This window comes from Sapajus apella, unplaced genomic scaffold (genome assembly GCF_009761245.1).
Source record: "Sapajus apella isolate SASKATOON/1434 unplaced genomic scaffold, GSC_monkey_1.0 scaffold148, whole genome shotgun sequence".
NCBI lineage: Eukaryota > Metazoa > Chordata > Mammalia > Primates > Cebidae > Sapajus > Sapajus apella.
In genome coordinates this window covers 1,209,266-1,234,505 of record NW_022437088.1, presented here as the reverse complement: position 1 = coordinate 1,234,505, position 25,240 = coordinate 1,209,266, and the positions used below count along the sequence as shown (strand labels likewise).

At 47.6% G+C, this 25,240-nt stretch overlaps 1 protein-coding gene and 2 pseudogenes across 3 annotated transcripts in view; 1 reads left to right on the top strand and 2 right to left on the bottom strand.

Annotated features, from left to right (window-relative positions):
- The first annotated feature begins 12,876 nt into the window (after positions 1 to 12,876).
- Positions 12,877 to 25,240, top strand: part of IL6R (interleukin 6 receptor) — a 61,148-nt gene continuing 48,784 nt past the window's right edge. The window contains exon 1 of one of the 3 annotated variants that reach the window (XM_032265035.1): positions 12,877 to 13,508. In XM_032265035.1, the coding sequence (XP_032120926.1) occupies positions 13,199 to 13,508 (310 nt within the window). In that variant the 5' untranslated portion in view covers positions 12,877 to 13,198. The remainder of the gene's footprint in view (positions 13,509 to 25,240) is intronic. The other 2 variants (XM_032265034.1, XM_032265033.1) reach the window with 2 other exon arrangements.
- LOC116541059 lies at positions 22,620 to 23,456 on the bottom strand (annotated as a pseudogene).
- LOC116541167 lies at positions 25,107 to 25,225 on the bottom strand (annotated as a pseudogene).

Sequence of the window (25,240 nt, the reverse complement as noted above, 5' to 3'; positions counted from 1 at the left end):
AGCCTTTGCTCAAATTCCTAGCCTTAAGCAATCGTCTTGCCTCTGCCTTCCAAAGTACTAGGATTATAGGCATGAGTCACTATGCCAGCAACACATAAAATTAACCATCACATTGCCCTTCCTTGCTTTGATTGTATCGTAAAGAACTGAGAACCCGCGAGCCACTTTACTCTGACTCTTTCCAGCTGCCTTCTGGCTGGGTTCTGGGTGTCACTGGCGGAAGATTAGAAGAGAAGCTAAAGGAAGGGGTATTCTTGTTCCCTTCTTTTGGCTGTTCCTCTGACAGTGGCAGCAGCAGGTGGATGTAGCCTCCTATATCCCAGCACAGTTGCCGTAGAAGCAGCCAGTGCAGCAGCACAGCGACGGAGGACTCAGGCTGGAGGAGGCAGTAACAGTGGTGTGACTCTGAGGTCTTGTAACAACAGCGGGAATGCAGACTCCTCCTTCTCTGCAAGGTGGTATCTGCGGTGATTCTGATGAGCACCAAAGCAGCAGTGGAGGCTCCGGCAGCCTTGATAGAGAGTCATCATGGCCTTTCACACTTTCTGGCCGGGCGCGGTGGCTCATGCCTGTAATCCCAGCACTTTGGGAGGCCAAGGAGGGCAGAGCACCTGAGGCCAGGAATTCGAGACCAGCCTGGCCAACATGGTAAAACTCCATCTGTACTAAAAATACAAAAATACCCGAACGTGGTGGGGGTGCCTGTAATCCCACCTACTTGGGAGGCTGAGGCAGGAGGACTGCTGGAGCCCTGGAGATGGAGGTTGCAGTTTTTGTGCTGCTGCACTCCAGCCTGGGCGAGAGTGAAATTTTTCTCAAACAAACAACAAGGACAAACATTCTTTCCTGTTTGCTCCTGCAGCCTAGAAGTGGTGGTACCTTCCTGCAGCTACTCATCTTTAAATACCTTCACTTTCTCCTTTTGGTCTTTTAGCCCTTCCAACATCTTTGTAACCAGCTCCTTATATTACATTCGCTTAGTCTGAAATACCTGGGGTGGTTTTGTTTTCTTGAGCATATCTCTGATTTATGAAAATTAGGCATAGGCTGGGAGCGGTGCCTCACGCCTGTAGTTCCAGCACTTTCGGAGGCTGAGGTGGGTGGATCACAAGATCAGGGGTTCAAGACCAGCCTGGCCAACTTGGTGAAACTTTGTCTCTACTAAAAATACAAAAAAATTAGCTGTGTGTGGTGGCATGTGCCTGTAATCCCAGCTACTCGGGAGGCTGAGGCAGGAGAATTGTCTGAACCCGGGAGGCGGAGGTTGCAGTGAGCCGAGTTCATGCCACTGCACTACGGCCTGGGTGACAGGGCAAGACTAGAAAGAAAAAAAGAAAGAAAGAAAAAGAAAGAAGGAAAGGAAGAAAGAAAAAAAGAAGGAAAGAAAGAGAGAGGGAGAGAGGAAGGAAGGAAAGAAAGAAAGAAGGAAGGAAAGAAGGAGGAAAATTAAACTTGTCTGTTTTTTTTAAATTAATTTTTTTTAGAGACAGGGTCTTGCTATGTTGCCCAGGCTGAACTGGAACTTCTTGGCTCAAGCAGTGCTCTCACTGTAGCCTCTTGACTAGTCGGGACTATAGGTGCACACTATTGTGCTGGGCCATATGGTAATTCTACATTTAATTTTTTTTTTTTTAGTTGGAGTTTCGCTCTTGTTGCCTGAGCTGTAGCAATGGTGCAATCTCAGCTCACCACAACCTCCACCTCCTGGGTTCAAGCGATTCTCCTGCCTCAGCCTCCCGAGTAGCTGGGATTATAAGTATATGCCACCATGCCTAGCTAATTTTGTATTTTTAGTAGACATGGGGTTTCTCCACGTTGGCCATGCTGGTCTCAAACTCCTGAACTCAGGTGATCCACCTGCGTTGGCCACCCAAAGTGCTGGGATCACAGGTGTCAGCCACTGCGCCTGGCTCTACTTTTCATTTTTTTTTTTTTTTTTTTTTGAGACGGAGTTTCGCTCTTGTTACCCAGGCTGGAGTGCAATGGCGCGATCTCGGCTCACCACAACCTCTGCCTCCTGGGTTCAGGCAATTCTCCTGCCTCAGCCTCCTGAGTAGCTGGGATTATAGGCACGCGCCATCATGCCCAGCTAATTTTTTGTATTTTTAGTAGAGACGGGGTTTCACCCTGTTGACCAGGATGGTCTCGATCTCTTGACCTCGTGATCCACCCGCCTCGGCCTCCCAAAGTGCTGGGATTACAGGTGTGAGCCACTGCGCCCGGCCTCTACTTTTCATTTTTAAGGGACCACCAAGCATTTCCCCAGACGCTGCACCACTTTATGCTCCTACCAGCAATGCACAGGATTCTGGTTTCTCCACACCCTCACCAGGAGTTGTTTTTTTCCTGTTTCTTGAATGGCAACCATCCTAGTGCTTGTGGTCTCATTATAGTTTTGATTTGCATTTCCTTGATGGCTAATGATGTTGATTGAACAGATTTTCACGTGCTTGTTGGTCATTTGTGCATCTTCTTTGGAGAAATGTCTGTTTTAGTCTTTTGCCCATTTTTTTTTTTTTTTTTTCTGAGGCAGGGTCTTGTTTTATTACTCAGGCTGGAATGCAGTGGTGCCGTCTTGGCTTGCTGCAACCTCCCCCTCTAGGGTAAAAGTGATCCTTTTACGTCAGCTTCCCAAGTATCTGGGACTGCAGGTGTGCATCACCACGCCCAGCTGATTTTTATATTTTTAGTAGAGATGGGGCTTTGCCATGTTGGCCAGACTGTTTTTGCCCATTATTATTAGTATTATTATTAATATTTATTTTTTGAGATGGAGTCTCGCTCTGTTGCTCAGGCTGGAGTGCAGTGGTACGATCTCAGCCCACTGCAGCGTCCGCCTCTGGGTTCAAGCAATTGCCGACTAATTTTTTTTATTTTTAGTAGAGACAGAGTTTCACCATGTTGGCCAGGCTGGTCTTGAACTCCTGACCTCAGGTGATCTGCCTGCCTTGGCCTCCCAAAGTGCTAGGATTACAGGTGCGAGCCTCTGTACACGGCCAAATTGGGTTGTTTCTTTTTGTTGTTGAGTTGTGGGAGTTCTCTATATATTCTGGATGTTAATCCCATTCTCAGATATATGATTTGCAAATATTTTCTCCCATTCTGTAGGTTGTCTTTTTCTTTTTTTGAGACAGAGTATCTCTCTGTCGGTCAGGCTGGAGTTCAGTGGTGAGACCTCGGCTCATTGTAACCTCCACCTCCACCTCCCGGGTTCAAGTGATTCTCCTACCTCAGCCTCCCATGTAGCTGAGACTACAGGCTTGTGCCACCACGCCCAGCTAATTTTTTTGTATTTTTGGTAGAGATGGGGTTTCACCGTGTTAACCAGGATGGTCTCGATCTCCTGAGCTAGTGATCTGCCCACATTGTTCTCCTAAAGTGCTGGGATTACAGGCATGAGCCACCTCACCCAGCCTCCCATATTGTTTTGATTACTGTAGCTTTGTAGTGAGTTTTTTTTTTTTTTTCTGAGACAGAGTCTTGCTCTGTTGCCCAGGCTGAAGTGCAGTGGCATATCTTGGCTTACCACAGCCTCCACCTCCCGGGTTCAAGTGACTCTCTTGCGTCAGCCTCCCAAGTAGCTTGGACTACAGGTGTGCACCACCATGCTTGCTAATTTTTGTATTTTTAGTAGAGATGGGGGTGGGGGGTTCACTACTTTGGCCAGGCTGGTCTCAAACTCCTGACCGTGTGATCCACCTGCCTAGCCTCCCAAAATGCTGGTATTACAGGTGTGAGCCACCGTGCCTGACCTGTAGTGAGCTTTAACATTAGAAAATGTTAAGCCCTCCAACTTTGTGACTTGTTCCCAGAATTGTTTTGGCTATTTAGGATTTTTTTATGATTTTAGGATGAGTTTTCCTATTTCTGCAAAAATCGCTGTTGACATTTTTTTTTTGGACATAGTCTTACTCTGTTGCCCAGACTGGAAGGCAGTGGCACAATCATATTTCACGGTAGCTTTGAACTCCTGGGTTCAAGTGATCCTCCCACCTTAGTCTCCTGAGGTGGTGGACTAGTCATGCACCACCATGCCTGGCTAATTGCTTTTGGGATTTTGATCAGAATTACATTGAGTCTGTAGGTTATTTAGGGTAGTATTGTTGTCTTAATCATATGAAGTCTCCCAATCCATAATATGAGATGACTTTCTACTTATTTAGGTCTTATCTATTTCAGCAATGTTTTGCAGTATTCTATGTACAAGTCTTTCACCTTCTTGGTTAAATTTATTCTCAAATATTTTATTGTTTTGATGCTATTGTAAATGAAAAAGTATTTTAATTTCTTTTTTGATTGTTATTTGCTAGTGTATGGAAATGCAACTAACTTTTATTTGTTAATTTGGTTTTATTTTAATTTTTTTTTTAAGATGGAGTCTCGCTCTGTCGCCCAGGCTGGAGTGCAGTGGTGCAATCTCGACTCACTGCAACCTCTGCCTCCCGGGTTCAAGCCATTCTTCTGCCTCAGCCTCCTGAGTAGCTGGGACTACAGGCACGTGCCACCATACCCAGCTAATTTTTTTTTGTATTTTTAGCAGAGATGGGGTTTCACTGTGTTAGGCAGGATGGTTAATTTTTTTTTTTTTTTAAGACGGGGTTTCACCATGTTGGTCAGGCTGGTCTTGAACTCCCGACCTCAGGTGATTTACCTGCCTTGGCCTCCAAAGTGCTTGGATTACAGGCGTGAGCCACCATGCCTGGCCAGGATGGTTAATTTTTAAATTTTATATTTTTAAAAAAATCCTTATCATCGGGAAGTCATATGTGTTGATTTTGTGTCCTCCGACTTTACTGAATTCATTTATTAGCTGTTTGTATTTGTGTGTGTGTGTAATCTTTAGTTTTCTACATATCAGATCGTGTCATCTGTGAGCAGAAATACTTTTACTCTTTCTTTCTGATTTGGATGCCTTTAATTTCTTTTTCTTGCCTAATTGCACTGGCTAGAAATTGTTATGTTACATTGAACAGAAGTGGCAAAGTGGGCACACTTGTCTTGTTCCTGAGCTTGGAGAGAAAAGCTTTTATTCCTTCGTCATTAAGTATGACGTTAATGTGGGTTTTTTAAAATGCTGTCTTCATTCCTCCTTCCACATTTATTACATAGGGACCTTGAATAAAGTCATAAATATTCTTTTTTTATTCATAAAACACTTATTGAATGTCTTCTCTGTGCCTAGTATGTGTTTTATGCACTGAAGATGAAGCAATGACTACACACAGTGCCCATGCGAATGTGTGGAGGGTTTTAAGCTGAAAAATAACATGATCTAATTTACCTTTTTTTTTTTTTTTTTTGAGATGGAGCCTCACTCTGTCGCCCAGGTTGGAGTGCAGTGGTGCAATCTCGGCCCACCACAACCTCCGCCTCCTGGGTTCAAGTGATTCTCCTGCCTCAGCCTCCTGAGTAGCTGGGATCACAGACATGCGCCACCATGCCCAGCTAATTTTTGTATTTTTAGTAGAGATGGTGTTTCACCATGTTGGTCAGGCTGGTCTCGAACTCCTGACATCATGATCTGCCTGCCTCGGCCTCCCAAAATGCTGGGGTTGCAGACTTGTGCCACTGCGACCGGCCTAATTGACATATTTATAAAGCATCCAGGCTGAAATGTGGAGAATAGATTGAAGCAGAAATACATAAGGGGAGAAGTCAGTGGTTAATACTTTAGAAGTCTGAGAGAGATGGTGGTCACTTGCACAAGTATGGTAGCAGTGAATGTGGAGAGAGGCAGATGAATTTGGGATCTATTCTGGAGGTTGAAGCAACATTGTAAGAACTGGATGACGGAGGAGAGGAAGAAGCAGGAATTAAGAATGTTTCTGACATGAGCAAATGGTGGGGCAAGTCCCTTAGATAAAGAACATAAAGGGACAGCAGCAAGTGGTGACAGGGGGACGAGGCTCAGGTTTGGATATGTTGAGTTTGAGATGTGTGTGAGATCTCCAGCTGCAGATGTCAGGCTGGCAATGGTAGCACAGGGAAAGTTGTTTCTCAGATGGGAGAGACCAGAGCATGTTAAATGCTGATGGGCAGGAGTCAATGGAGAGGGAGAGGTTTACCACCCAGGAGAAGGGAGGGATAACACAAGGCTTAACGTTCTAGAGCAGGGGGTGGGGGCAATCCTCGGAGGTATTAGCATTAGATGAGAAGGGCAAAATCTGTGTCTTATTTATCTTTGAATTTGTTGCAGTGGGGAGAAGGGAAGGAAAAAAAGAAAAATAATAAATTTGTTGTAGTGCAAAACTCAGTCTGGCACATGGCTGTCATCTAAAAAATATTTGTTAGAAATCTAATTATCTACATTGTGGGGGAGCCAGTAAAACAAAACAAAACAAAAAAAAAAAACCCAGAAATCTAATTATCAGGCCAGGTGCAGCGGCTCACGCCTGTAATCCCAGCACTTTGGGAGGCTGAGGAGGGGGAATCACCTGAGGTCAGGAGTTTGAGACCAGCCTGGCCAACATGGTGAAACCCCATTTCTACTAAAAATACAAAAATTAAATTAGCTGGGTGTGGTGGTGCACACCTGTAATCCCAGCTTCTTGTGAGACTGAGGCACGAGAATTACTTGAACCCAGGCGGTGGAGATTACAGTGAGCCAAGATCGCGCCACTGCATTCCTATCGGGGTGACAGAGAGACTCTGTCTCAGAAAAGAAAAAAAAGTCGAATTATCAGCCAGTGTGGTGGTTCACACCTGTAATCCCATCCCAGCAATTTGGGAGTCCGAGGCAGGTGGATCACTTTAGTCCAGGAATTCCAGACCAGTCTGGGCAACATAGTGAGACTCTGTCTCTTATTAAAAATAAAAAACTTAGCCAAATGTAGTGGTATGCGCTTGTAGTCCTAGCTACTCAGGATACTGAGGCAGGAGGTTCACTTGAGCCTAGGAGTTTGAGGTTGCAGTGAGCTATGATTGCATCACTGCACTCCAGCTTGGGCAACACACTGAGACCCTGTCTCAAAAAAAAAAAAAAAAAAGTAGTGCGGTGGGTCACTCCTGTAATCCCAGCACTTTGGGAGGCCGAGGCTGGTGGATCACCTGAGGTCAGGAGTTTGAGACCAGCGTGGCCAACATGGTGAAAACCCATCTCTACTAATAATATAAAACTTAACTGGGCGTAGTTATGCTCGCCTGTAATCCCAGCTACCCGAGAGGCTGAGGCAGGAGAATCACTCGAACCTGGGAGGCAGAGGTTGCAGTGAGTTGAGATCATGCCATTGCACTCCAGCCTGGGCAACAAAAGTAAAACTCCGTCTGAAAAGAAAAAAAAAAGATATTTTCTAGCAATATGCTAAGTTAATAACATGTGCCCGGCATTGTATTAAGCTATTCATATACATTATATCGTTTAATCTTCACGTCCAGTCTATGACTTCTTAAATTTTTATTTTTTGAGACAGAGTCTTGCTCTGTCACCCAGGCAGGAGAGCAGTGGTGCGATCTCGGCTCACTGCAACCTCTGCCTGCTGGGTTCAAGAAATTCTCCTGCCTCAGCCTCCCATGTAGCTGGGATTACAGGTGCTTAACACATTGCCTGGCTGATTTTTTTTGGTATTTTTAATAGAGATGGGGTTTCACCATGTTGGCCAGATTGGTTTCAAACTCCTGACCCAAAGTGATCTGCCTGCCTCTGTTTCCCAAACTGCAGGTACAAAAATTTAAACCCAAGTCTGTATGACCAAAAAGCTTAAAAATTAACTGGTTAAATATTTATTTCAAGGTTTGATATTATAAGTGTTTTGGGTCTTTATTTAGAAGTTTGGTGATGTCTTTGTGACTGGAAATGCCGTAGAAACTTAACTCTAGTTTATATCAGTTGGTCTATGGTAAAATTAGTTTCATTATATATACGTTGTTTTGCTTAAAGTCACAGTTTTCAAGAACCTGTCAACAAGGTTAAGTGAGGACTTACTGTACTAGCTGACTTAAGAGTTTCAGTCTGGGTTGTGTCTGCTGTTAACAGTAATCTCTTGTCAGAGCTAAGGCCCTGCAGTTACTACCTCTGCCTGACAATTTACCTTTCCTGGAAGATAGTCTAAACTTGGACTTCGCAAGTACGTGTGAGCTATTTGCTCTTACGCTTCCCAGCAGAGGCTGCATTACATGGTGGATTTGAGCAGAATGGGGGTTGAGTACTAATTGCCCTTCACCTTGCCAATCATGCACTCCATTTGCATTTATTATTAGCATGCTCTTTAACAGTCATTTGTCTCTGCCGAGCTATTTATGTGAGCGCAGACATGTAAGCAGGTTCCTGAGCCAAACTGCCTGAGTTCAAATCTAGCTCTACCATTGACCAGCTGGGACCTTGGGTGCTGTAATTTTATCTAAACTTCACTTTCCTTGTCTATAAAATGGGAGTAAGAGTTTCTACTGCACAGGGTTATTGTGAGGATTAACTGAAAAAACTACTTAAAGTACTGAATACGGTCCTGGCACCCAGTAAATGCCCAGTTAGCCTGATAATGACAATAATCTGGACATATGGTAACCTCATCCACTCCAGGGAAAAGAGAAAGAAGGTAGATATTAGTTAGAATCGATGTCTTTCTGTTAAGTGAAATTTCCCTCCAAGGAAAAATCCTTATTTATATTAACCATTTCATAAGTCTTTTATTTTTTAAAAAATGCTGTATAATTTTATGGCCCATAAAATGAATTAGGCTGACCATAATTTTAATAAATTTGAAGCAATCCAGCTTAAAGATTAAACGCTTTTCCAGCACCACAGGAAAAGAAAAAAAATAATAAAAAATAAGGCTGGGCACGGTGGCTCATGCCTGTAATCCCAGAACTTTGAGAGGCTAAGGCAAGAGGATCACTTGAGGGCAGGAGTTTGAGACCAGCCTGGCCAACATGGAGAAACGTCATTGCTATTAAAATTACAGGCCAGGCATGGTAGCTCATGACTGTAATCCCAGCACTTCGGGAGGCTGAGGCGAGTGGATCACCTGAGGTTGAGAGTTCGAGACCAGCCTGGCCAATATGATGAAACTAAAATATAAAAAAATTAGTCGGGCATGGTGGTGCATGCCTGTAATTCCAGCTACTTGGGAGGCTGAGGCAGGAGAATCACTTGAATCCAGGAGGCAGAGGTTGCGGTGAGCCGAGACTGTGCCATTGCACTCCAGCCTGGACAACAAGAGTAAAATCCGTCTTCAAAAAAAAAAAAGGCCAGGCATGGTAGCTCATGCCTGTAATCCCAGCACTTTGGGAGACTGAGGTGGGTGGATTACAAGGTCAGGAGTTTGAGATCAGCCTGACCAATATGTGAAACCCTGTCTCTACTAAAAATACAAAAATTAGCCAGACATGGTGGTGGGCGCCTGTAGTCCCAGTTACTCGGGAGGCTGAGATAGGAGAATCAGTTGAACTCAGGAGGTGGAGGTTGCAGTGAGCCAAGATTGTGCCACTGCACTCCAGCCTGGGCAATAGAGTGAGACTCCATTTTAAAAAATAAAATTACAAAAATTAGGCCAGACGCAGTGTGTCACGCCTGTAATCCCAGCACTTTGGGAGGCTGAGGGGGGTGGATCACTTGAGGTCAGGAGTTCAAGACCGGCCTGGCCAACATGGTGAAGCCCCGTCTCTACTAAAAATACAAAAATTGGCCGGATGTAGTGGTGCACACCTGTAATCTCAGCTACTTGGAAAGCTGAGGCAGGAGAATCACTTGAACTCAGGAGGTGGAGGCTGCAGTGAGCCAAGATCCCACCACTACGCCCCAACCTGGGCGGGCAACACAGCAAGACTCCATCATATGTATATATGTGTGCGTATGTACATATATGTGCATGTATGAGGTGATTCTCCTGCCTCAGCCTCCCGAGTAGCTGGGACTACAAGCACCCACTACCACACCCAGCTAATTTTTAAATGTATACATGTGTACTTATATATGTACATATGTATACATATATACATATGTAATAAATATATATATTTATATGTATATAAAATTTTGGCTCATGCCTGTAATCCCAGCACTTTGGGAGGCTGAGGTGGGTGGATCACCTGTGGTCAGGAGTTCAAGACCAGCCTAACCAACTTGGTGAAACCCCATCTCTAGTAAAAATAAAAATGTTAGCTGGGCATGGTGGCACATGCCTGTAATCCCAGCGACTCTGGAGACTGAGGCAGGAGAATCGCTTGAACCTGGGAGGCAGTGAGCCAAGATTGTGTCATTGCACTCCAGCCTGGGCAACAAGAATGAAACTCCATCTCAAAACAAAGAGAAAATATTATTTTGAAACATTGGCCTAAACGATGTCATCAGACGACCTGTTACCAATGGCCCTTCATGTTAAATCTGGAGCTTCTGAGAAGGGGCATCACAGAGCAGCTAATGACTAAATTCTACTTCAACATGTTCATTTTATGGGTGATAAAATGAATTTTATGATTTTAAAAAACATTTAGATGAACTTTTCTGTCTAAAAAGATGTTTTGGGACAGTTTAGTTATTTACATTTATTTAACACACCCTCATACAGAGTTTATCATATATTGTCATTGTTATAAACGTTTTACATATATTAACTTATTTAATTTCCATAAGAATCCTATGAGGGTACTCCTCCTCTCCCCCCACCCCCGCTGTTTTTTAGATGAAGACATTGAGACACAGAGAAGTTAAATGACTTGTTCAAAGACAAACAGCTGATAAGTGGCAGAGCTCAGATTTGAACACAGGCACTTTGGCTCTAGAGTTTGTGTTCACAGAATTATATTGTATAGTGCACCAAAAAAGTCCACTCTCTTAAAGGAATCTCATTTTATAACCTTTAGAAATATGAGTTTCTTCCCTTCCTCATCCCCTCAATAATGCAACCTGTTTTCTGGATTTTCATGCATCTAGCTTGTTTAATTTTATAATTTCAATACTTTATTAAAAATGTGGCAAAATATACATAACATGAAATTTCCCATTTTAACTTTTTATTTATTTATTTAAATTAGAGATAAGGAAGGTCTTTATCTGTCCCCCAGGCTGGAGTCCGGTGGTGCCATCACGGCTCACCGCTGCAGCCTTGAACTCCTAGCCTCGAGCTATCCTTCCAAGTAGCTGGCACTACAGATGTGCCTCACCGTGCCTGGCTAATTTTTAGATATTTCGTAGAGATAGGATCTTACTATGTTGACCAGGCTAGTTTCGAACTCCTGGCCTCAAGCAATCACCCTTACTTGGGCATCTTGTTTTTCACTTGGGCATTTTAATCATTTTAATTTTTTTAATTTAAAAATTTTTTATTATTATTTTATTTTTAGAGATGGGGTCTGGCTATGTTTCCCGGGCTGGAGTGCAGTGGCTATTCACAGGCGCGATCCCACTACTGATCAGCACGGGAGTTTTGACCTGCTCCGTTTCCAACCTGGGCCGGTTCACCCCTCCTTAGGCAACCCGATGGTCCCGGGAGGTCACCATATTGATGCCGAACTTAGTGTGGACACCCGATCGGCATAGCGCACTACAGCCCAGAACTCCTGGGCTCCAGGGATCCTCCAGCCTCAGCCTCCCGAGTAGCTGGGACAACAGGCACGCGCCACTGCGCACAGCACCATTTTTAAATGGTTTAGGGCATCAAGCATGTTCACATTATTGTGAAACTATAACCACTCTCCATTTCCAGAACTCTGTTCATCTTGCAAAAACGGAAGCTCTGTACCCAGTAAACAATAACTTCCCACTCTCCTCCTGCTGCCCCCTGGCAGCTAGCACTCTGCTTCCTATCTCTGTTAATTTGACTACTCCATTTGTCCTTTTGTGTGCGGTTTATTTCATTTAGCATAATGTCTTCAAGGTTTATCGTGTTGTAGCATATGTCAGAATTTCCTTCCTTTTTGAGACTGAGTAATATTCGATTTCATATAAATACATACCATATTTTGTTCATCCACTCATCTCTTGATGGGCTTTTGAGTTGTTTCTACTTTTTGGCTATTGTAAATAGCGCTGCTACAAACGTGGGTGGACAAATAACTGCTCAAGTCCCTACTTTCAGTTTTTTTGTGACTATATACAAAAGAGGAACTGCTAGATTATAAGACAATTCTATGTTTAATTTTAATGGTGATGCTTTTTATTTATTTATTTATTTTGAGACAGAGTCTCGCTCTGTCGCCCAAGCTGGAGTGCAGTGGTGTGAGTGATCTCGGCTCACTGCAACCTCCAGGTTCAAGTGATTCTCCTGCCTCAGCCTCCCGAGTAGCTGGGACTACACGCACCCACTACCACACCCAGCTAATTTTTAAAATTTTTTTGTAGAGTCGGGGGTCTCACTCTTTGTTGCCCAGGCTGGTCGGGAATTCCTGAACTGAAGCAGGCCACCCACCCGGCCTCCCAGAGTGCTGGGGTTACAGGCGTGAGCCACTGCCCCTAGTGTTGGTTTCTGTCTGTCAAGTCAGGAGGGCAGCCACGCATGTTCTTATGGCTTCTGAGCACCTGTGGCCCAGGTCCTGTGTCCGGTGTTTAGGTGCCATCCACAGAACCTTCCTAATAACCCTGACCAGCATAGGCTTTCTTATCTGTGACAAATGAGGGAATGGAGACTCAGATTCCGAACAGAAGACATAGACACAGTAGGTGGTAGGTCTAAATGGGAACCCAGGTCTATCTTACTGCAAAGTCCAAACCGTTCCCTTGCCTCTGCTGCAGCCTGCGAGGAGCAGCTGGGCAGAGAGACTGTGCCTTTACGGTGATGAGTCTTCTGATGCCCAAGCCTCACCCCAGACCGACGAAATCAGGATCCTTGGGGATTCGAACGTCGGTGGTTTTTAGGGTTCCCGGCTGATTCCAGCAGGCAACCGGGCTACCAAGCACTGCTTTACCGTAGGGTAAGAGGCACATCGCTCCTCGAGGGCTCTCCAGGTGTGCCTTTCACGAAAGGTTTCGTAAACCTGTTCTCGAAACCAAAAATCAAAACCAAGCCACTGCCCGCTGGCGGCGGATACGCCCTTTCCTCATCAACAGAACCGACAGGAGGGGCCCTGAGGGGGCCGGCAGTCCCCTTCCCTCCCTACTCAGGTGCGGCGCTGTGGCAGGAAGCATCCCCTCGGTCGGCCGGTGCGCGGGGCTGTTGCGCCATCCGCTCCAGCTTTCGCAACCGCACCCTGGGACGGCCTTTAGACGCTCAGCGCGAGTTCCTCAAATGTTTTCCTGCGTTGCCTAGACCGTCCGCTGCTCTGAGTCATGTGCGAGTGGGAAGTCGCACTGACACTGAGTCGGGCCAGAGGGAGCGGAGCCGAGCGCGGCGCGGGGCCGAGGGACTCGCAGTGTGTGCAGAGCGCGGGGCTCCCGGGGTGCCTGAGCCCGCCTGCGCGCCCACCGCCCCGCCCCTGCCGCCCGGTTCCCACCAGCCCGCCCGCCTCTGCGGGACCATGGAGCGGTAACCGAGGAGGAAGCATGCTGGCCGTCGGCTGCGCGCTGTTGGCTGCCCTGTTGGCTGCCCTGCTGGCCGCGCCGGGGGCGGCGCTGGCCCCGGGGGGCTGTCCTGCTCTGGGTAAGGGATTCGGGCGCACCTGGAGGGCTGGGGCAGCTGGCGGCTGGGGGAAACCGCTGTGGCCACCGCAGCCTGGGGGAGGCTGAAGGGAGGAAAGGAGGTGCGACGGCTCCCCTTTTGTGTGGCTGCCTTGAGTTCCCGCGGGCACCTAGCTGTGTGGTCGCGGGCAGTCGCTCTTGCGCCCCCTGCTGCGCCCTGAACCCTTGGCCCGGAGCTCTCCGCCGAAGGTCCCGGGAAGCTGTGCGGGAAGCTCCCTGCGGTCCGTGTTTAGGACTTGACTCTCGAGTCTCCTTCCCAGTGCCCCCATGAGCCTTTACACAACCGCGTCCCAGGTTACTCTAAGGGGAGACGGCCCGAGAGGGCGCGCCCCAGCGGGGTGGTGTTCCCGCCTGGGGAGTCCTTTGTACCAGCGCCTTTCTTCTCCCTCCGCATTGAGGGTCCACTTCGCCTGGTTCTCCCCCCACCCCCGCGGGTGCATGTGTGGATGACAGTGCCATGACTATGAAGGGACTGACATCATGGGCGCTGAGTCACGGATCCTCCCGCCGCACGGACTCGCTTCAGCGGCCACCAGCTGTGGGAAGCCCAGTGCCCCAGTCCTGGGAATTGAGTCGGAAGGCTGGCAAGGGACTGAGATCTCCTGGGGCTGGCACGTGCTGGCTTCCCCTCCAGATAAGAGAAGGAGCCGTGAGGGAGAGGGCAGGGCACTTGTTGCTCCTGATGACTGTAATCTGCCCCTGGCAAGCCAGGCTTTTCTTGGGCTCTGGCCCAATGCCCAGCTATGTGTCTAGTCTCTCTTCTGGAGGAGCTGGGCAACTGGCTCTCCAGAGGTTTATTTTAGGGCCTGAGTGCTTCTTTGAGGACACAGCAGAAAACTAAGCAGGTGGCTGGGGAGGCTGAAGGCTCTGACCTTCACCACTAGATCACTCTGCACTCCAGCTCTAGGTGAACACTCTGATCTCTCCCTTCCGGGGGGGGGGGTGGCTTTCTGCAGCTAGGGGCTGAGCTGGAGTGTCTGTGGCTCTCTTTGCTTTTTGGATGGTGTGGTCCTTATGACTGGAAGAAAAAAGGCAGGGGTTCCTTTTTCAAGACGCATTTATAACTCCTGCCTGCAACAGCCACTATGGATTGAGGCATCCATTCAGTGTTTTCTAATCCTCCACTGTATCTACATATAACTTTGTTTGAAAGAGGAGACTGAGGTTCTGGGAGGTTGGGATGGAGGTTGTCAGGCCCCTGTGGTGGAGGCGGACCCCTTCCATGACCCTGTGCTCCAGTGTGGTAGATCGCTAAGCCTCTCAAAGATCACCAGGCAGAGCTGGGGGCACTGGGACACGCTGAGAGTCACTCTTCTCTGGCTGAGTGCTGGGGCAGAAGAGGCTGACGGAGGGAAGTGGAGGCCCAGGCTTGCCCATAGTGGTGTCAGAGGGAGGCAAGACAGGTTCCAGGCCTCAGCTGGCCTCAGGAGCCAGCAGGGCTCCCTTGTCTGCCTCTGTTGCTGCTCGCGCCAGCCTGGGGCTCTTGCCCCAGGGAAGTTCCTGCTGTAGTTGCCACTGGATGCTCCCATGTGGATGCTAGGCCCTTCGCCGGCAGGCAGTTGCGGTCCGTTTTTCGTTTCCCTGCTGTTCAGGAAGGATGGGCAAGGTGGTCTCATGGCCTGGACAGCCCATGAAAGGCAGAACTGAGAGTTTGGGGAGGAAGTGAAAGCCCTCCCAGCTCAGAAGGAAAACGCAGAGAAGTAGAACCTACCCAGCTCCTCTCCCACACCCACACAGACTCAGCCCACAAACTGGAGAGTAAAAATAAAGAAATCGTACAGGAAGCATGGAGCAAATGACTGTGAGATGTTTCGCTTTAGAGAAGTGAGGAGCAGAGGGGGAGCAGAGGCTGGGGTTGGCTGAGAGGGGAAATCCGTAGGCACAATGGGCACAGCCTGTAGGGCTCTTTCTTAGAGCCCAGAAGTTTGTTTTCCTGGGGATCAGCCGCCCACCACACACCCTGGAGCTGCCAGGACCCCTCAGGTGTGCTCCTTGTCTAAGGGCCTGGACGAGCTGGGACTTAGGCTTCTCCCAGCTCTAACACTCTGGTGCTGGAAGGCTGGACTTGAGTGACGCCGTTCCCTCTTCCCACTGCAATGCAAGAAAATACACAACAGAAGTACGCATACCTTTAAGTATCTAAAAGACCTTCCTAATTTCCTTCTAGGGCAACCTCTTCCTGCCCCCAGTACCCACATGCATGCCTAGCCTCATCCTAAATCAATATTTCTTAAAAGCTTAGTTCTGAGTCTAGCGTCAGATTTGGTGTGTAAGTTTCGTGGGAGGGCTTGGTAAACATGATGATTCTTGAACCCCAACCCAGATTTATTAAATAAAAACACCTGAGAGTGAGGCCTGGGGCATGTCCTTTTACACAAAGTGCCCCTGGTGATTCTTAGGCACTGTCAGGTTTGAGGACGGCTGCCTAAATGGTGTCATTGAGGAACTGAATGAAGGCCCTCCCACACCGGGCTCTCTGTTGCTAGAAATCTCTTCTTGATTTGGCTTGCTGCTTGTTTATTCATTGCAGCAAACATTTCTTGAGTCCGTGTCAAGCCGGTGAGGACTGCGTAGGATCAGCTATGCAGACTCCACCGTCAAAGGAGCCTGAAAATGGTCATGTGTAGGGACTGAGAAGCCCCAGACTCTGACCCAGCCACTGGGTACCGACTACCCATGAACAAGATCGTCTGGCGTGGGGTTGGGGGTGGTTAGAGAGAGGAAGCTCTCTGACTGTGGACCGAGATCCCAAGGCGGCAGGCACACTGACCCTGAGCCTGACCCTCATCTCTAGCCCTCAGCAGCTGGAGTAAACAAATACTCCCCTCACTGGGTATTTGTAGATTATACAAGGTACCCTAAGTGCTCACTGCTGTAAATACACACTCCCTTCCCCGCTGTCCTGAATCCCTGTCCCACCAGGCCTGGAAGCCACAGACCCAGCAAGCAAAAGCGTTTCCAGTCACTGAATCTAGTCTGGATTGAAGCTGTGCTCTCTAATACAGTAGCCACTAGCCACGTGTAGCTATTTAAGTTACGCCAGTGCAGTGACTCTCGCCTGTAATCCCAGCACTTTGGGAGGCTGAGGCGGGAGGATCTCTTGAGCTCAGGAGTTGGAGACCAGCCTGGGCAACAGGGTGAGACTCTGTCTCTACAAAGAGCTTAAAACAATTAGCTGGGCACAGTGACATGAGCCTGTGGTCCCTGCTACTCAGAAGCCTGAGGTGGGAAAATCACTTGAGCCCAGGCAGCCTGGAGCCATGTTTGCACGACCGAACTCCAGTCTCGGCGACAGGAGACCCTGTCCCCAAAAAAATTAAATGCATTTAAATGAAATCAAATAAAAACATTTAGCTTCCTAGTTGCATTCGTCACATTTCAAGTGCTCAGCAGCCGGCTACTGTACTGAACAGTGCAGATAAAGGGCTCATCCTTCATCGCAGAAGGTCCTACTGGACAGTGCTGGGCTAGAGTGCTAGCCAGCTTCCTCCAGAGGTTTTCTGTTTTCTTTTCCTTTATCCCTCTCTACCTTCTGCGCTCCTCCACCTGAACACAGCTCATTTCCTGTAGGTAATGGCTAAGGTCTTGAAGCCAGACTCATCTCTGCCCTGCCCCGCCAAGAAAAAATAATATGACCTTGGGAAGGGATTTAACTTCTCTGACACCCAAGGTTCTAGAAAATAGAAATAATTGTATTACCTCGAAGGGTGGTTATGAAGATGAGATGAGCTGACTAAGGTATTAAATAGTGTGTTTACAGAAGTCCCTCACACAGAGCAAGTGCTTAGATAAGCGTGGGCAATCATTCATTCACTCCAAAAATATACTTGGAGCTCCTACTCTGTTCCAGGCACTATTCTAAGAGCTGGAGATCTAACCGTGAACAAAAGAGGAAAAAACCCCGGGCTTTGGCCGGGCGCGGTGGCTCACGCCTGTAATCCCAGCACTTTGGGAGGCCGAGGTGGGTGGATCACCTGTGGTCAGGAGTTTGAGACCAGCCTGACAAACATGGAGAAACCCCGTCTTTACAAAAATACAAAAAAATTAGCCAGGCGTGGTGGCGCATGCCTGTAATCTCAGCTACTCGGGAGGCTGAGGCAGGAGAATCGCTTGAACCTGGGAGGTGGAGGTCGCGGTGAGCCAAGATTGCACCATTGCACTCCAGCCTGGGCGATAAGAGCGAACTCTGTCTCAAAAACTAACCACCACAGCAACAATAACAAAACAACAACCACAAAAACCCAGAGGTAGTTGTTTCCTTCCAGTGGGGAGACGACTGACGGGACGCAAATTAAGTATGTGGCCTGCTAGTGACTAGTGTTAAGGAGGAAAATAAGGCCGGAGAGAGAGGCAGGGCCCGTGTGTTTGTGGCACGGTGGGGCACATGGTGTCTCAGGTGGGAGGCCAGGGAAGGCCTTGCTGAGAACGTGATGTTTGAGTGAAGACCTGAAGGAAATACACAAATCTTTAGAGATTCCTCTATGTCCGTCTTGGGCAGGAAAAGTCCTGCCTCCTCTTTAACAATCTGTGTTACCTGAGGGTCTGTTGTGTTCTGGAGCAGAGGACTCTGTGGGGACGCATGGATGTCCCCTGTCCTGGAGAAGTATCTTTGGTATGGCAAGCCCTCGGCCCTTTAGCTCCTTGAACTCTAGCAGAGGGAAGTGCTAAGTGCCAAGTCATTAACTGTAAGTGAGATCCTAGAGGCTGGAGTGGCAAGGGGAAGGTGGCAAAGAAAAGCCTTTTTTATGATACAGGGTCTCACTCTTGTCGCCCAGGTTGGAGTGCAGTGGCTCACTGTAGCCTCGACATCCTGGGCTCAGGTGATCCTCCCACCTCAGCCTCCTGAGTAGCTGGGACTACAGGCGTGCACCATCATGTCTGGCTAACTTTTTGTATTTTTTGTAGACAGGGTTTCACCATGCTGCAGGCTGGTCTGGAATAGCTAGGCTCAAGCAATTCACCCGCCTTGGCCTCCCAAAGTGCTGGGATTACGGGCGTGAGCCTTTGTGTCCAGCTGGGAGTTTTTTTGTGTGTAATCTGTGTTCTTTACCCTTTCCTCTTGCCTGTGATCTGAAGAGGTCAAAAGTCCTCGGCAAAGGCAGAGGCTTTTCTGCCACTGGGTTCAGGCTTGACCTTAGCTGGACCTCAGCAGCCTCCCCCACTCTTGCCCATCTGGCGGGTGGCTTCTGCCCAGAGGAGTGTGCTCCTGAGGCCCTGCATCCAGCCTGTCTCCCCAGCAGCACCTGTTCCCTGAATCAACTCCCACCCCACTTCCCAACTGCTTTCCTGAAAAGCGTCCTTTGGTCTTCCCTCTCTATATGATGGTTGCAATAACTGTTACCGTGTATGGCGTGTCAACTGCGTGCAAGTAGCTGTTCTAGGCCCTTGGCATCTGTGATCTCACGTAATCTTCAAAACAGCCTCAGGTGAGGGGACTGTGGCCCCATTGCATAGATGGTGAGCTGCAGGACAAGAGGAGAGGTCAATGTTGCACATATGGAAACAGAAATGTCTTTTGTTTTTGTTTTGAGATGGAGTCTCTCTCTGTCTCCCAGGCTGGAGGGCAGTGGCTCCATCTCGGCGCACTGCAACCTCTGCCTCCTGGGTTCAAGTGCTTCTCCTGCCTCAGCCTCAGGAGTAGCTCGGATTACAGGCGCCACTATCACGCCCAGCTATTTTGTTTTTGTATTTTTAGTAGAGACGGGGTTTTCACCATGTTGCCAGGCTGGTCTCGAACTCCTGATCTCAAGTGATCTGCCTGCCTCGGCCTCCCAAAGTGCTATAAGATTGCTGGCGTGAGCCACTGCGCCTGGCTGAAACTGAAATGTCTACTAGACAATCAAGAGAGGATGGTGAGGAGTTGCATATGGGAGCCGTAAATTTAGGAATCAGGACTGAGCTTGAGATATAAATTTGGGAGTCAGGTGTAGGCAGATATTATTTCAAGCCTTGAGAGTGGCTGAGGTCCCCCACATCCATTCATATGACTTTTGGTCAGGGGAATGGTTTGCAATCCATATCACTATAAATGAATTTCCTCTGTCTCTGAAAGAGGCAGCTGGGGCAGCAGAGAGAAAACAACTTTCGAGGCAGGCAATCCAGGCCTGTCTTCTCATTAACCACTTCACCAGCTAGGGGACTTTTGGGCAAGTCACTACAAGCTTGAAAGTATAACATACTTTTTGAGCCTGGGTGTGGTGTATCATGCCTGTAATCCCAGTGCTTTGGAAGGCCAAGGCAGGAGAATCACTTGAGCCCAGGAGTTTGAGGCTGCAGAGAGCTGTGACAGCAACACTGCACTCCAGCCTGAGCAACAGAGCAGGATCCTGTCTCAAAAAAAAAAGTATAAAATACAGTAACAGACAAAAATGCATGCTTGATGAATGTTGACCCAAAGAGCCCTTTTTTTGGTGTTTTTTTTTTTTTTGAGACAGCGTCTCTGTCACCCAGGCTGGAGTGCAGTGGCACAATTTCAGGTCACTGCAACCTCCGCCTCACGAGTTCAAGCGATTCTCCTGTGTCAGCCTCCCTGAGTAGCTGGGATTACAGGCACCCACCACCATGCCCGGCTAATTTTTTTTCCCCCGAGATGAAGTCTCGCTCTGTCGCCCAGGCTGGAGGGCAGTGGCGCGATCTCGGCTCACTGCAACCTCTGCCACCTGGGTTCAAGTGATTCTCTTGCCCCAGCCTCCCGAGTAGCTGGGAGTATAGGCACGTGCCACCATGCTCAGCTAATTTTTGTATTTTTAGTAGAGACAAGGTTTCACCACGTTGGCCAGGCTGGTCTCAAACACCTGATCTTGTGATCTGTGGGCCTCAGCCTCCCAAAGTACTGTTTTTACAGGTGTGAGCCACCGTGCCCGGCCTCTAAGAGCTTATTTTGATGGGAGGAGGGCGATGCTATAATGTAAGGACTTTCTCCCAGAAAAGGAGAGAGAGGCGACAATGCAGTGGGGGTAATAATTACAATTGCTCACATTTTTTTGAGAGATTAGTATGTTCTGAAAACAGTGCTGAGGTTTTTGCATTAATTAATTATCTAATGTAATCCTCACAACAACATTTGAAGTACCTATGGTTATTATGTCTATTTTACGGATGAGAAAAGTGAGGCCTAGAGAGGTTGAGAAACAAGCCAAAGGTCACACAGCTAGTGAGTGACCCAGCTAGGGTTGGAACTTGGGTATATCTGAATCCTGGGCTTTACCTCTAGACCCCTGCTCCTGTGGACTAGGAAAGAGTTCACTTATTTTTATTAAACAAAGAACTTCCCTTTTTTTTTTTTTTTTTGTATTTCATTATATGGATGTACTGAGTTTATTTACCTGGTTCCCTTTTTTTTTTTTTTTTTTGAGATGGAGTTTCACTCTTGTTACCCAGGCTGGAGTGCAATGGCGCGATCTTGGCTCACCGCAACCTCCGCCTCCTGGGTTCAAGCAATTCTCCTGCCTCAGCCTTCTGAGTAGCTGGGATTACAAACTCCTGACCTCGTGATGTGCCCGCTTTGGCTTCCCAAAGTGCTGGGATTACAGGCGTGAGCCACTGTGCCCGGCAGCCCGATTCCCTTTTGATGGATGTTTGGTTGTTTCCCTTCTTCCTCTTATGGACCCTGCCGTGGGGAATAGCTTTGCATATGCCTCTTGTGTGAGTGCAAGGACACCTGCAGGATAGACTCCCCAAAGGGGAACTGATGGGCAAAGGCCATGAGATTTGTCATTTTGAGAGAGAATAGAAGTTGCCCCTATTTATACTTCCAGCAGCACTGTGAGAATACCTGTGTCCCTATGGCCTTGCCAAAAGTGTGCTATTAAACTGGTGTCTACGCAGACAATGGCTTCTATGTGGAATCAATTTGCGCTTATCTGAGTAAGATTGTATGGGTTTTTTAATGTATAACTGACGTTTGCATAATCTACTTGGACCTGCCTGTTCTTATTCATTGCTCATGTTTTAAAAATTGGGTCATTGATCTCATTGTTTACAGGAGCTCTTAACATATTAACACGCAATACATGAGTTGTATATTTTTTCAATTTGTCTTTGACTTTTTTTTGGTGGTGGGAGTGGTTTTCTGCCAGCAGTTTTTTTTTTGTTTTTTTTTTTTTGAGACTGTGTTACCCCAGCTGGAGTGCAGTGGCATGCTCATGGCTCACTGCAGCCTCAATTTCCCAGGACTCAAGCGATTCTCCTGCTTCAGCCTTCTGAGTAGTTGCTAGGCTGGAGTGGCGCCATCGCGGCTCACTGCAACCTCTAAAATTTTTTTACTTTTAGTAAAGACAGGCTTTCACCATGTTTGCCAGGATGGTCTTGATCTCTTGACCTCGTGATCCGCCCACCTCGGCCTCCCAAAGTGCTGAGATTACAGGCGTCAGCCACCTCAATTGGCCTAGTCTTTGTATTTTTTAATTTAATATTTTTTTTGAGATGGAGTTTTGCTCTTGTTGCCCAGGCTAGAGTGCAATGGTGCGATCTTGGCTCACCGCAACATTTGCCTCCTGGGTTCAGGCAATTCTCCTGCCTCAGCCTCCCAAGTAGCTTGGATTACAGGTATGCGCCATCATACCTGGCTAATTTTGTATTTTTAGTAGAGACGGGGTTTCTCCATGTTGGTCAGGCTGGTCTTGAACTCCTGACCTCAGGTGATCTGCCCGCCTCAGTTTCCCAAAGTGCTGGGATTACAGGTGTGAGCCACTGTGCTTGGCTGCAAATCTGTGCCTGGCTGCAAATTTTTTTTTTTCCAACTGCAGTTGAATTTACCAGTCTCTCTTTATAGCTTCTAGGTTTTGTGTCATAATAACATCTTTCTCATTCCAATATTTTATTCAGTTGATTTTTTTTGAGAGCGTTATCCACCTTTATTGGAGGAAACCCTGCACTGTAACTGGTTTTTTGTTTGTTTGTTTGTTTGTTTTTGAGATGGAGTCTCACTCTGTTGCCCAGACTGGAGTACAGTGGCGCCATCTCGGCTCACTGCAACCTCTGCCTCCTGAGTTCAAGCGATTCTCCTGCCTCAGCCTCAGCCTCCTGAGTAGCTGGGATTATAGGCGCATGCCACCACACCCGGCCAATTTTTTGTATTTTTAGTAGAGACAGTGTTTCACTGTGTTAGCCAGGATGGTCTCCATCTTCTGACCTCCCACAGTGCTGGGGTTACAGGCGTGAGCCACCATGCCTGGCCTGTAACTGCTTTAAATAATGCGTGCCCTGCCCCACCCAGTGGCTGCTGGGCTCAGATGATCATCTCCAGGGCCGGGCATACTCCACTTGTTTGGCCAGTTCCGTGGAGGGAATGGTGGTGTCTTCCAACTTCTGCTGCTGGCTGGCAAAACTATAGTAGTTGTTGGGGCCCAGGATCCACCCTTGCTTCTTGGCAGATCAGTCATCTTTTTGGGTGTGTTGAAGAGGAAGATCCGGTGGCCTCGGTGAAAGGGATTTTCTCATAGGCTTTCTTGATGCGCCCCGTGATCTCATCCCTGATAGCGTCCAGCGGGATGTTGATGAAGGTGTAGCTCTGGGCGGGGATGTTACACGTGGCCAGGGATGCCTTGTTGGAGCTGCCTTCCATTAGGTACTGCTCAAGAGCTGGTGCATGTATGCTGACTTGGGGAGCTGCTCCTTGTAATCAAAGTAGTAGCATTTGAGGTGGGCTATGCAGTGCTCAAAAGAGGGGGTGTCCTTGCATGGGGTGCTCCACTGGGCCCCAGTCTCCAGTATGTCCCGGGCCGGAATGAGCTGCTGTTTGGTCAGCTTGGTCTCTGTGGTTGGCAAGAAGTTGAGCTCCAGAAGAACTAGCTTGAGGTGCCCAGTTCTTCCCGGCACTCGCTAAGATGGGGGCTTTTAAGGTTCCACTCGCCCTTGAGTTGCTGTGCGTGCCAGCCACAGCCTGCAGGACAGCGCCCGAGGATGCCATGGCCTGGAGCTGGAGACGCCACTGTCCTGTTCACCTCCACCCCCATTCCAATATTTTAAAATATTCTCCTTTTCTGGTATTGTTAAGAGTTTTGAAAGTTTAAATATTAGATCCATTTGAATGTATTAATATTATGGACGAGGAATAAAGTCTGACTCCAGCTTTTTCCTTCCAATTGTCATCTGATATCCTTTTACAGTTTATTAAATCCATCTTTTCTTTTCTTTTTTTTTTTTTTGTTTTTTTGAGATGGAGTCTCACTCTGTCGCCCAGGCTGGAGTGCAGTGGTGTGATCTCGGCTTACTGCAACCTCCACCTCCTGGGTTCAGGCGATTCTTCTGCCTCAGCCTCCCAAGTAGTTGGGACTACAGGCACGTGCCCCCATGCCTGGTTAATTTTTTATTTTTATTTTTAGTAGAGACGGGGTTTTACCACCTTGGCCAGGCTGGTCTCAAACTCCTCACCTTGTGAGCCACCGCGCCCGGCCACCCCCCTGCACCAATTTTCAAAGTTACATTTTAAATCTACCCAATTCTTGTATACTTGGGTTTATACTGTCTCTTGGCATAGTGAGTAGTTAAAAAGACAAATTCTGAGGCCCAATTGTCTGGACTTGAATCCAGGTCACCCCTATTTAGCTATATAACCTCAGTCTCCTCTTCTGTCAAATAGACTATTGAGAAGATCAAGTTAGTTAATCCATGTAGCACACTTAGAAGCTGCCTGTATGTGTAACAAGCACTTAGACTAAGCTATTTTTGTTTTAATGCGGTAAAATGCACATAATTTAAAATGTATCGGCTGAGTGTGGTGGCTTACACCTGTTGTCTTAGCACTTTGGGAGGCTGAGGCAGGCAGATCACCTGAAGTCAGGAGTTCAAAACCAGCATGGCCAACATGGTGAAACCCTGTCTCTACTAAAAATACAAAAATTAGTCAGGCGTGGTGGTGTGCACCTGTAATCCCAGCTACTCAGGAGGCTGAGGCAGGAGAATCGCTTGAACCCGGGAGGTAGTGGTTGCAGTGAGCCAGGATGGTGCACTCCAGCCTGGGTGACAAGAGTGAGACTCCGTCGCACACACACACACACACAAAACAAAAAACATAACCATTTAAAGGTATACAGATCAGTAGTGCAAGCTAAATTATTTTTTATTTTTATTATTTCTGAACTTCCTAGTCTCTCCCTATCCATGTGCCAGTACTGCACTGTTTTAATTATGTAGCTTTATTTTTTCCTTCCTATTTCTTTAGCGACAGGGTCTCACTCTGTCTTATTGTTTCGGAGACAGGGTTTCACTCTGTTGCCTAGGCTGGAGTGCAGTGTCTTGATTGTGGCTCACTGCAACCTTGAACTCCTGGACTCAAGCAATCCTCTTGTCTTAGCTTCCTGAGCAGCCAGGACCATATGTGCATGGCACCATAACTGCCCAATTAAAAAGAATTTTTTTTTTGGTAGAGATGGAGTCTTGCTGTGTTACCTAGGCTGGTTTTCAACTCCTCATCTCAAGAGATCCTCCCGCCTCAGCCTCTCAAAGTGTTGGGATTACAGGCATGAGCCACTGCACCTGGCCAAGTAAACTTTAGAGATTAATTAGGGAACATTGACGATTTATTTATTATTTTATTTTATTTATTTTATTTTTTTAAAGCCTATAGTACTTGGTATTCCCAGGCGGTCTCCCATCCAAGTACTAACCAGGCCTGAGCCTGCTTAGCTTCCAAGATCAGATGAGATCGGGCGTGTTCAGGGTGGTATGGCTATAGACACATTGATGATTTAT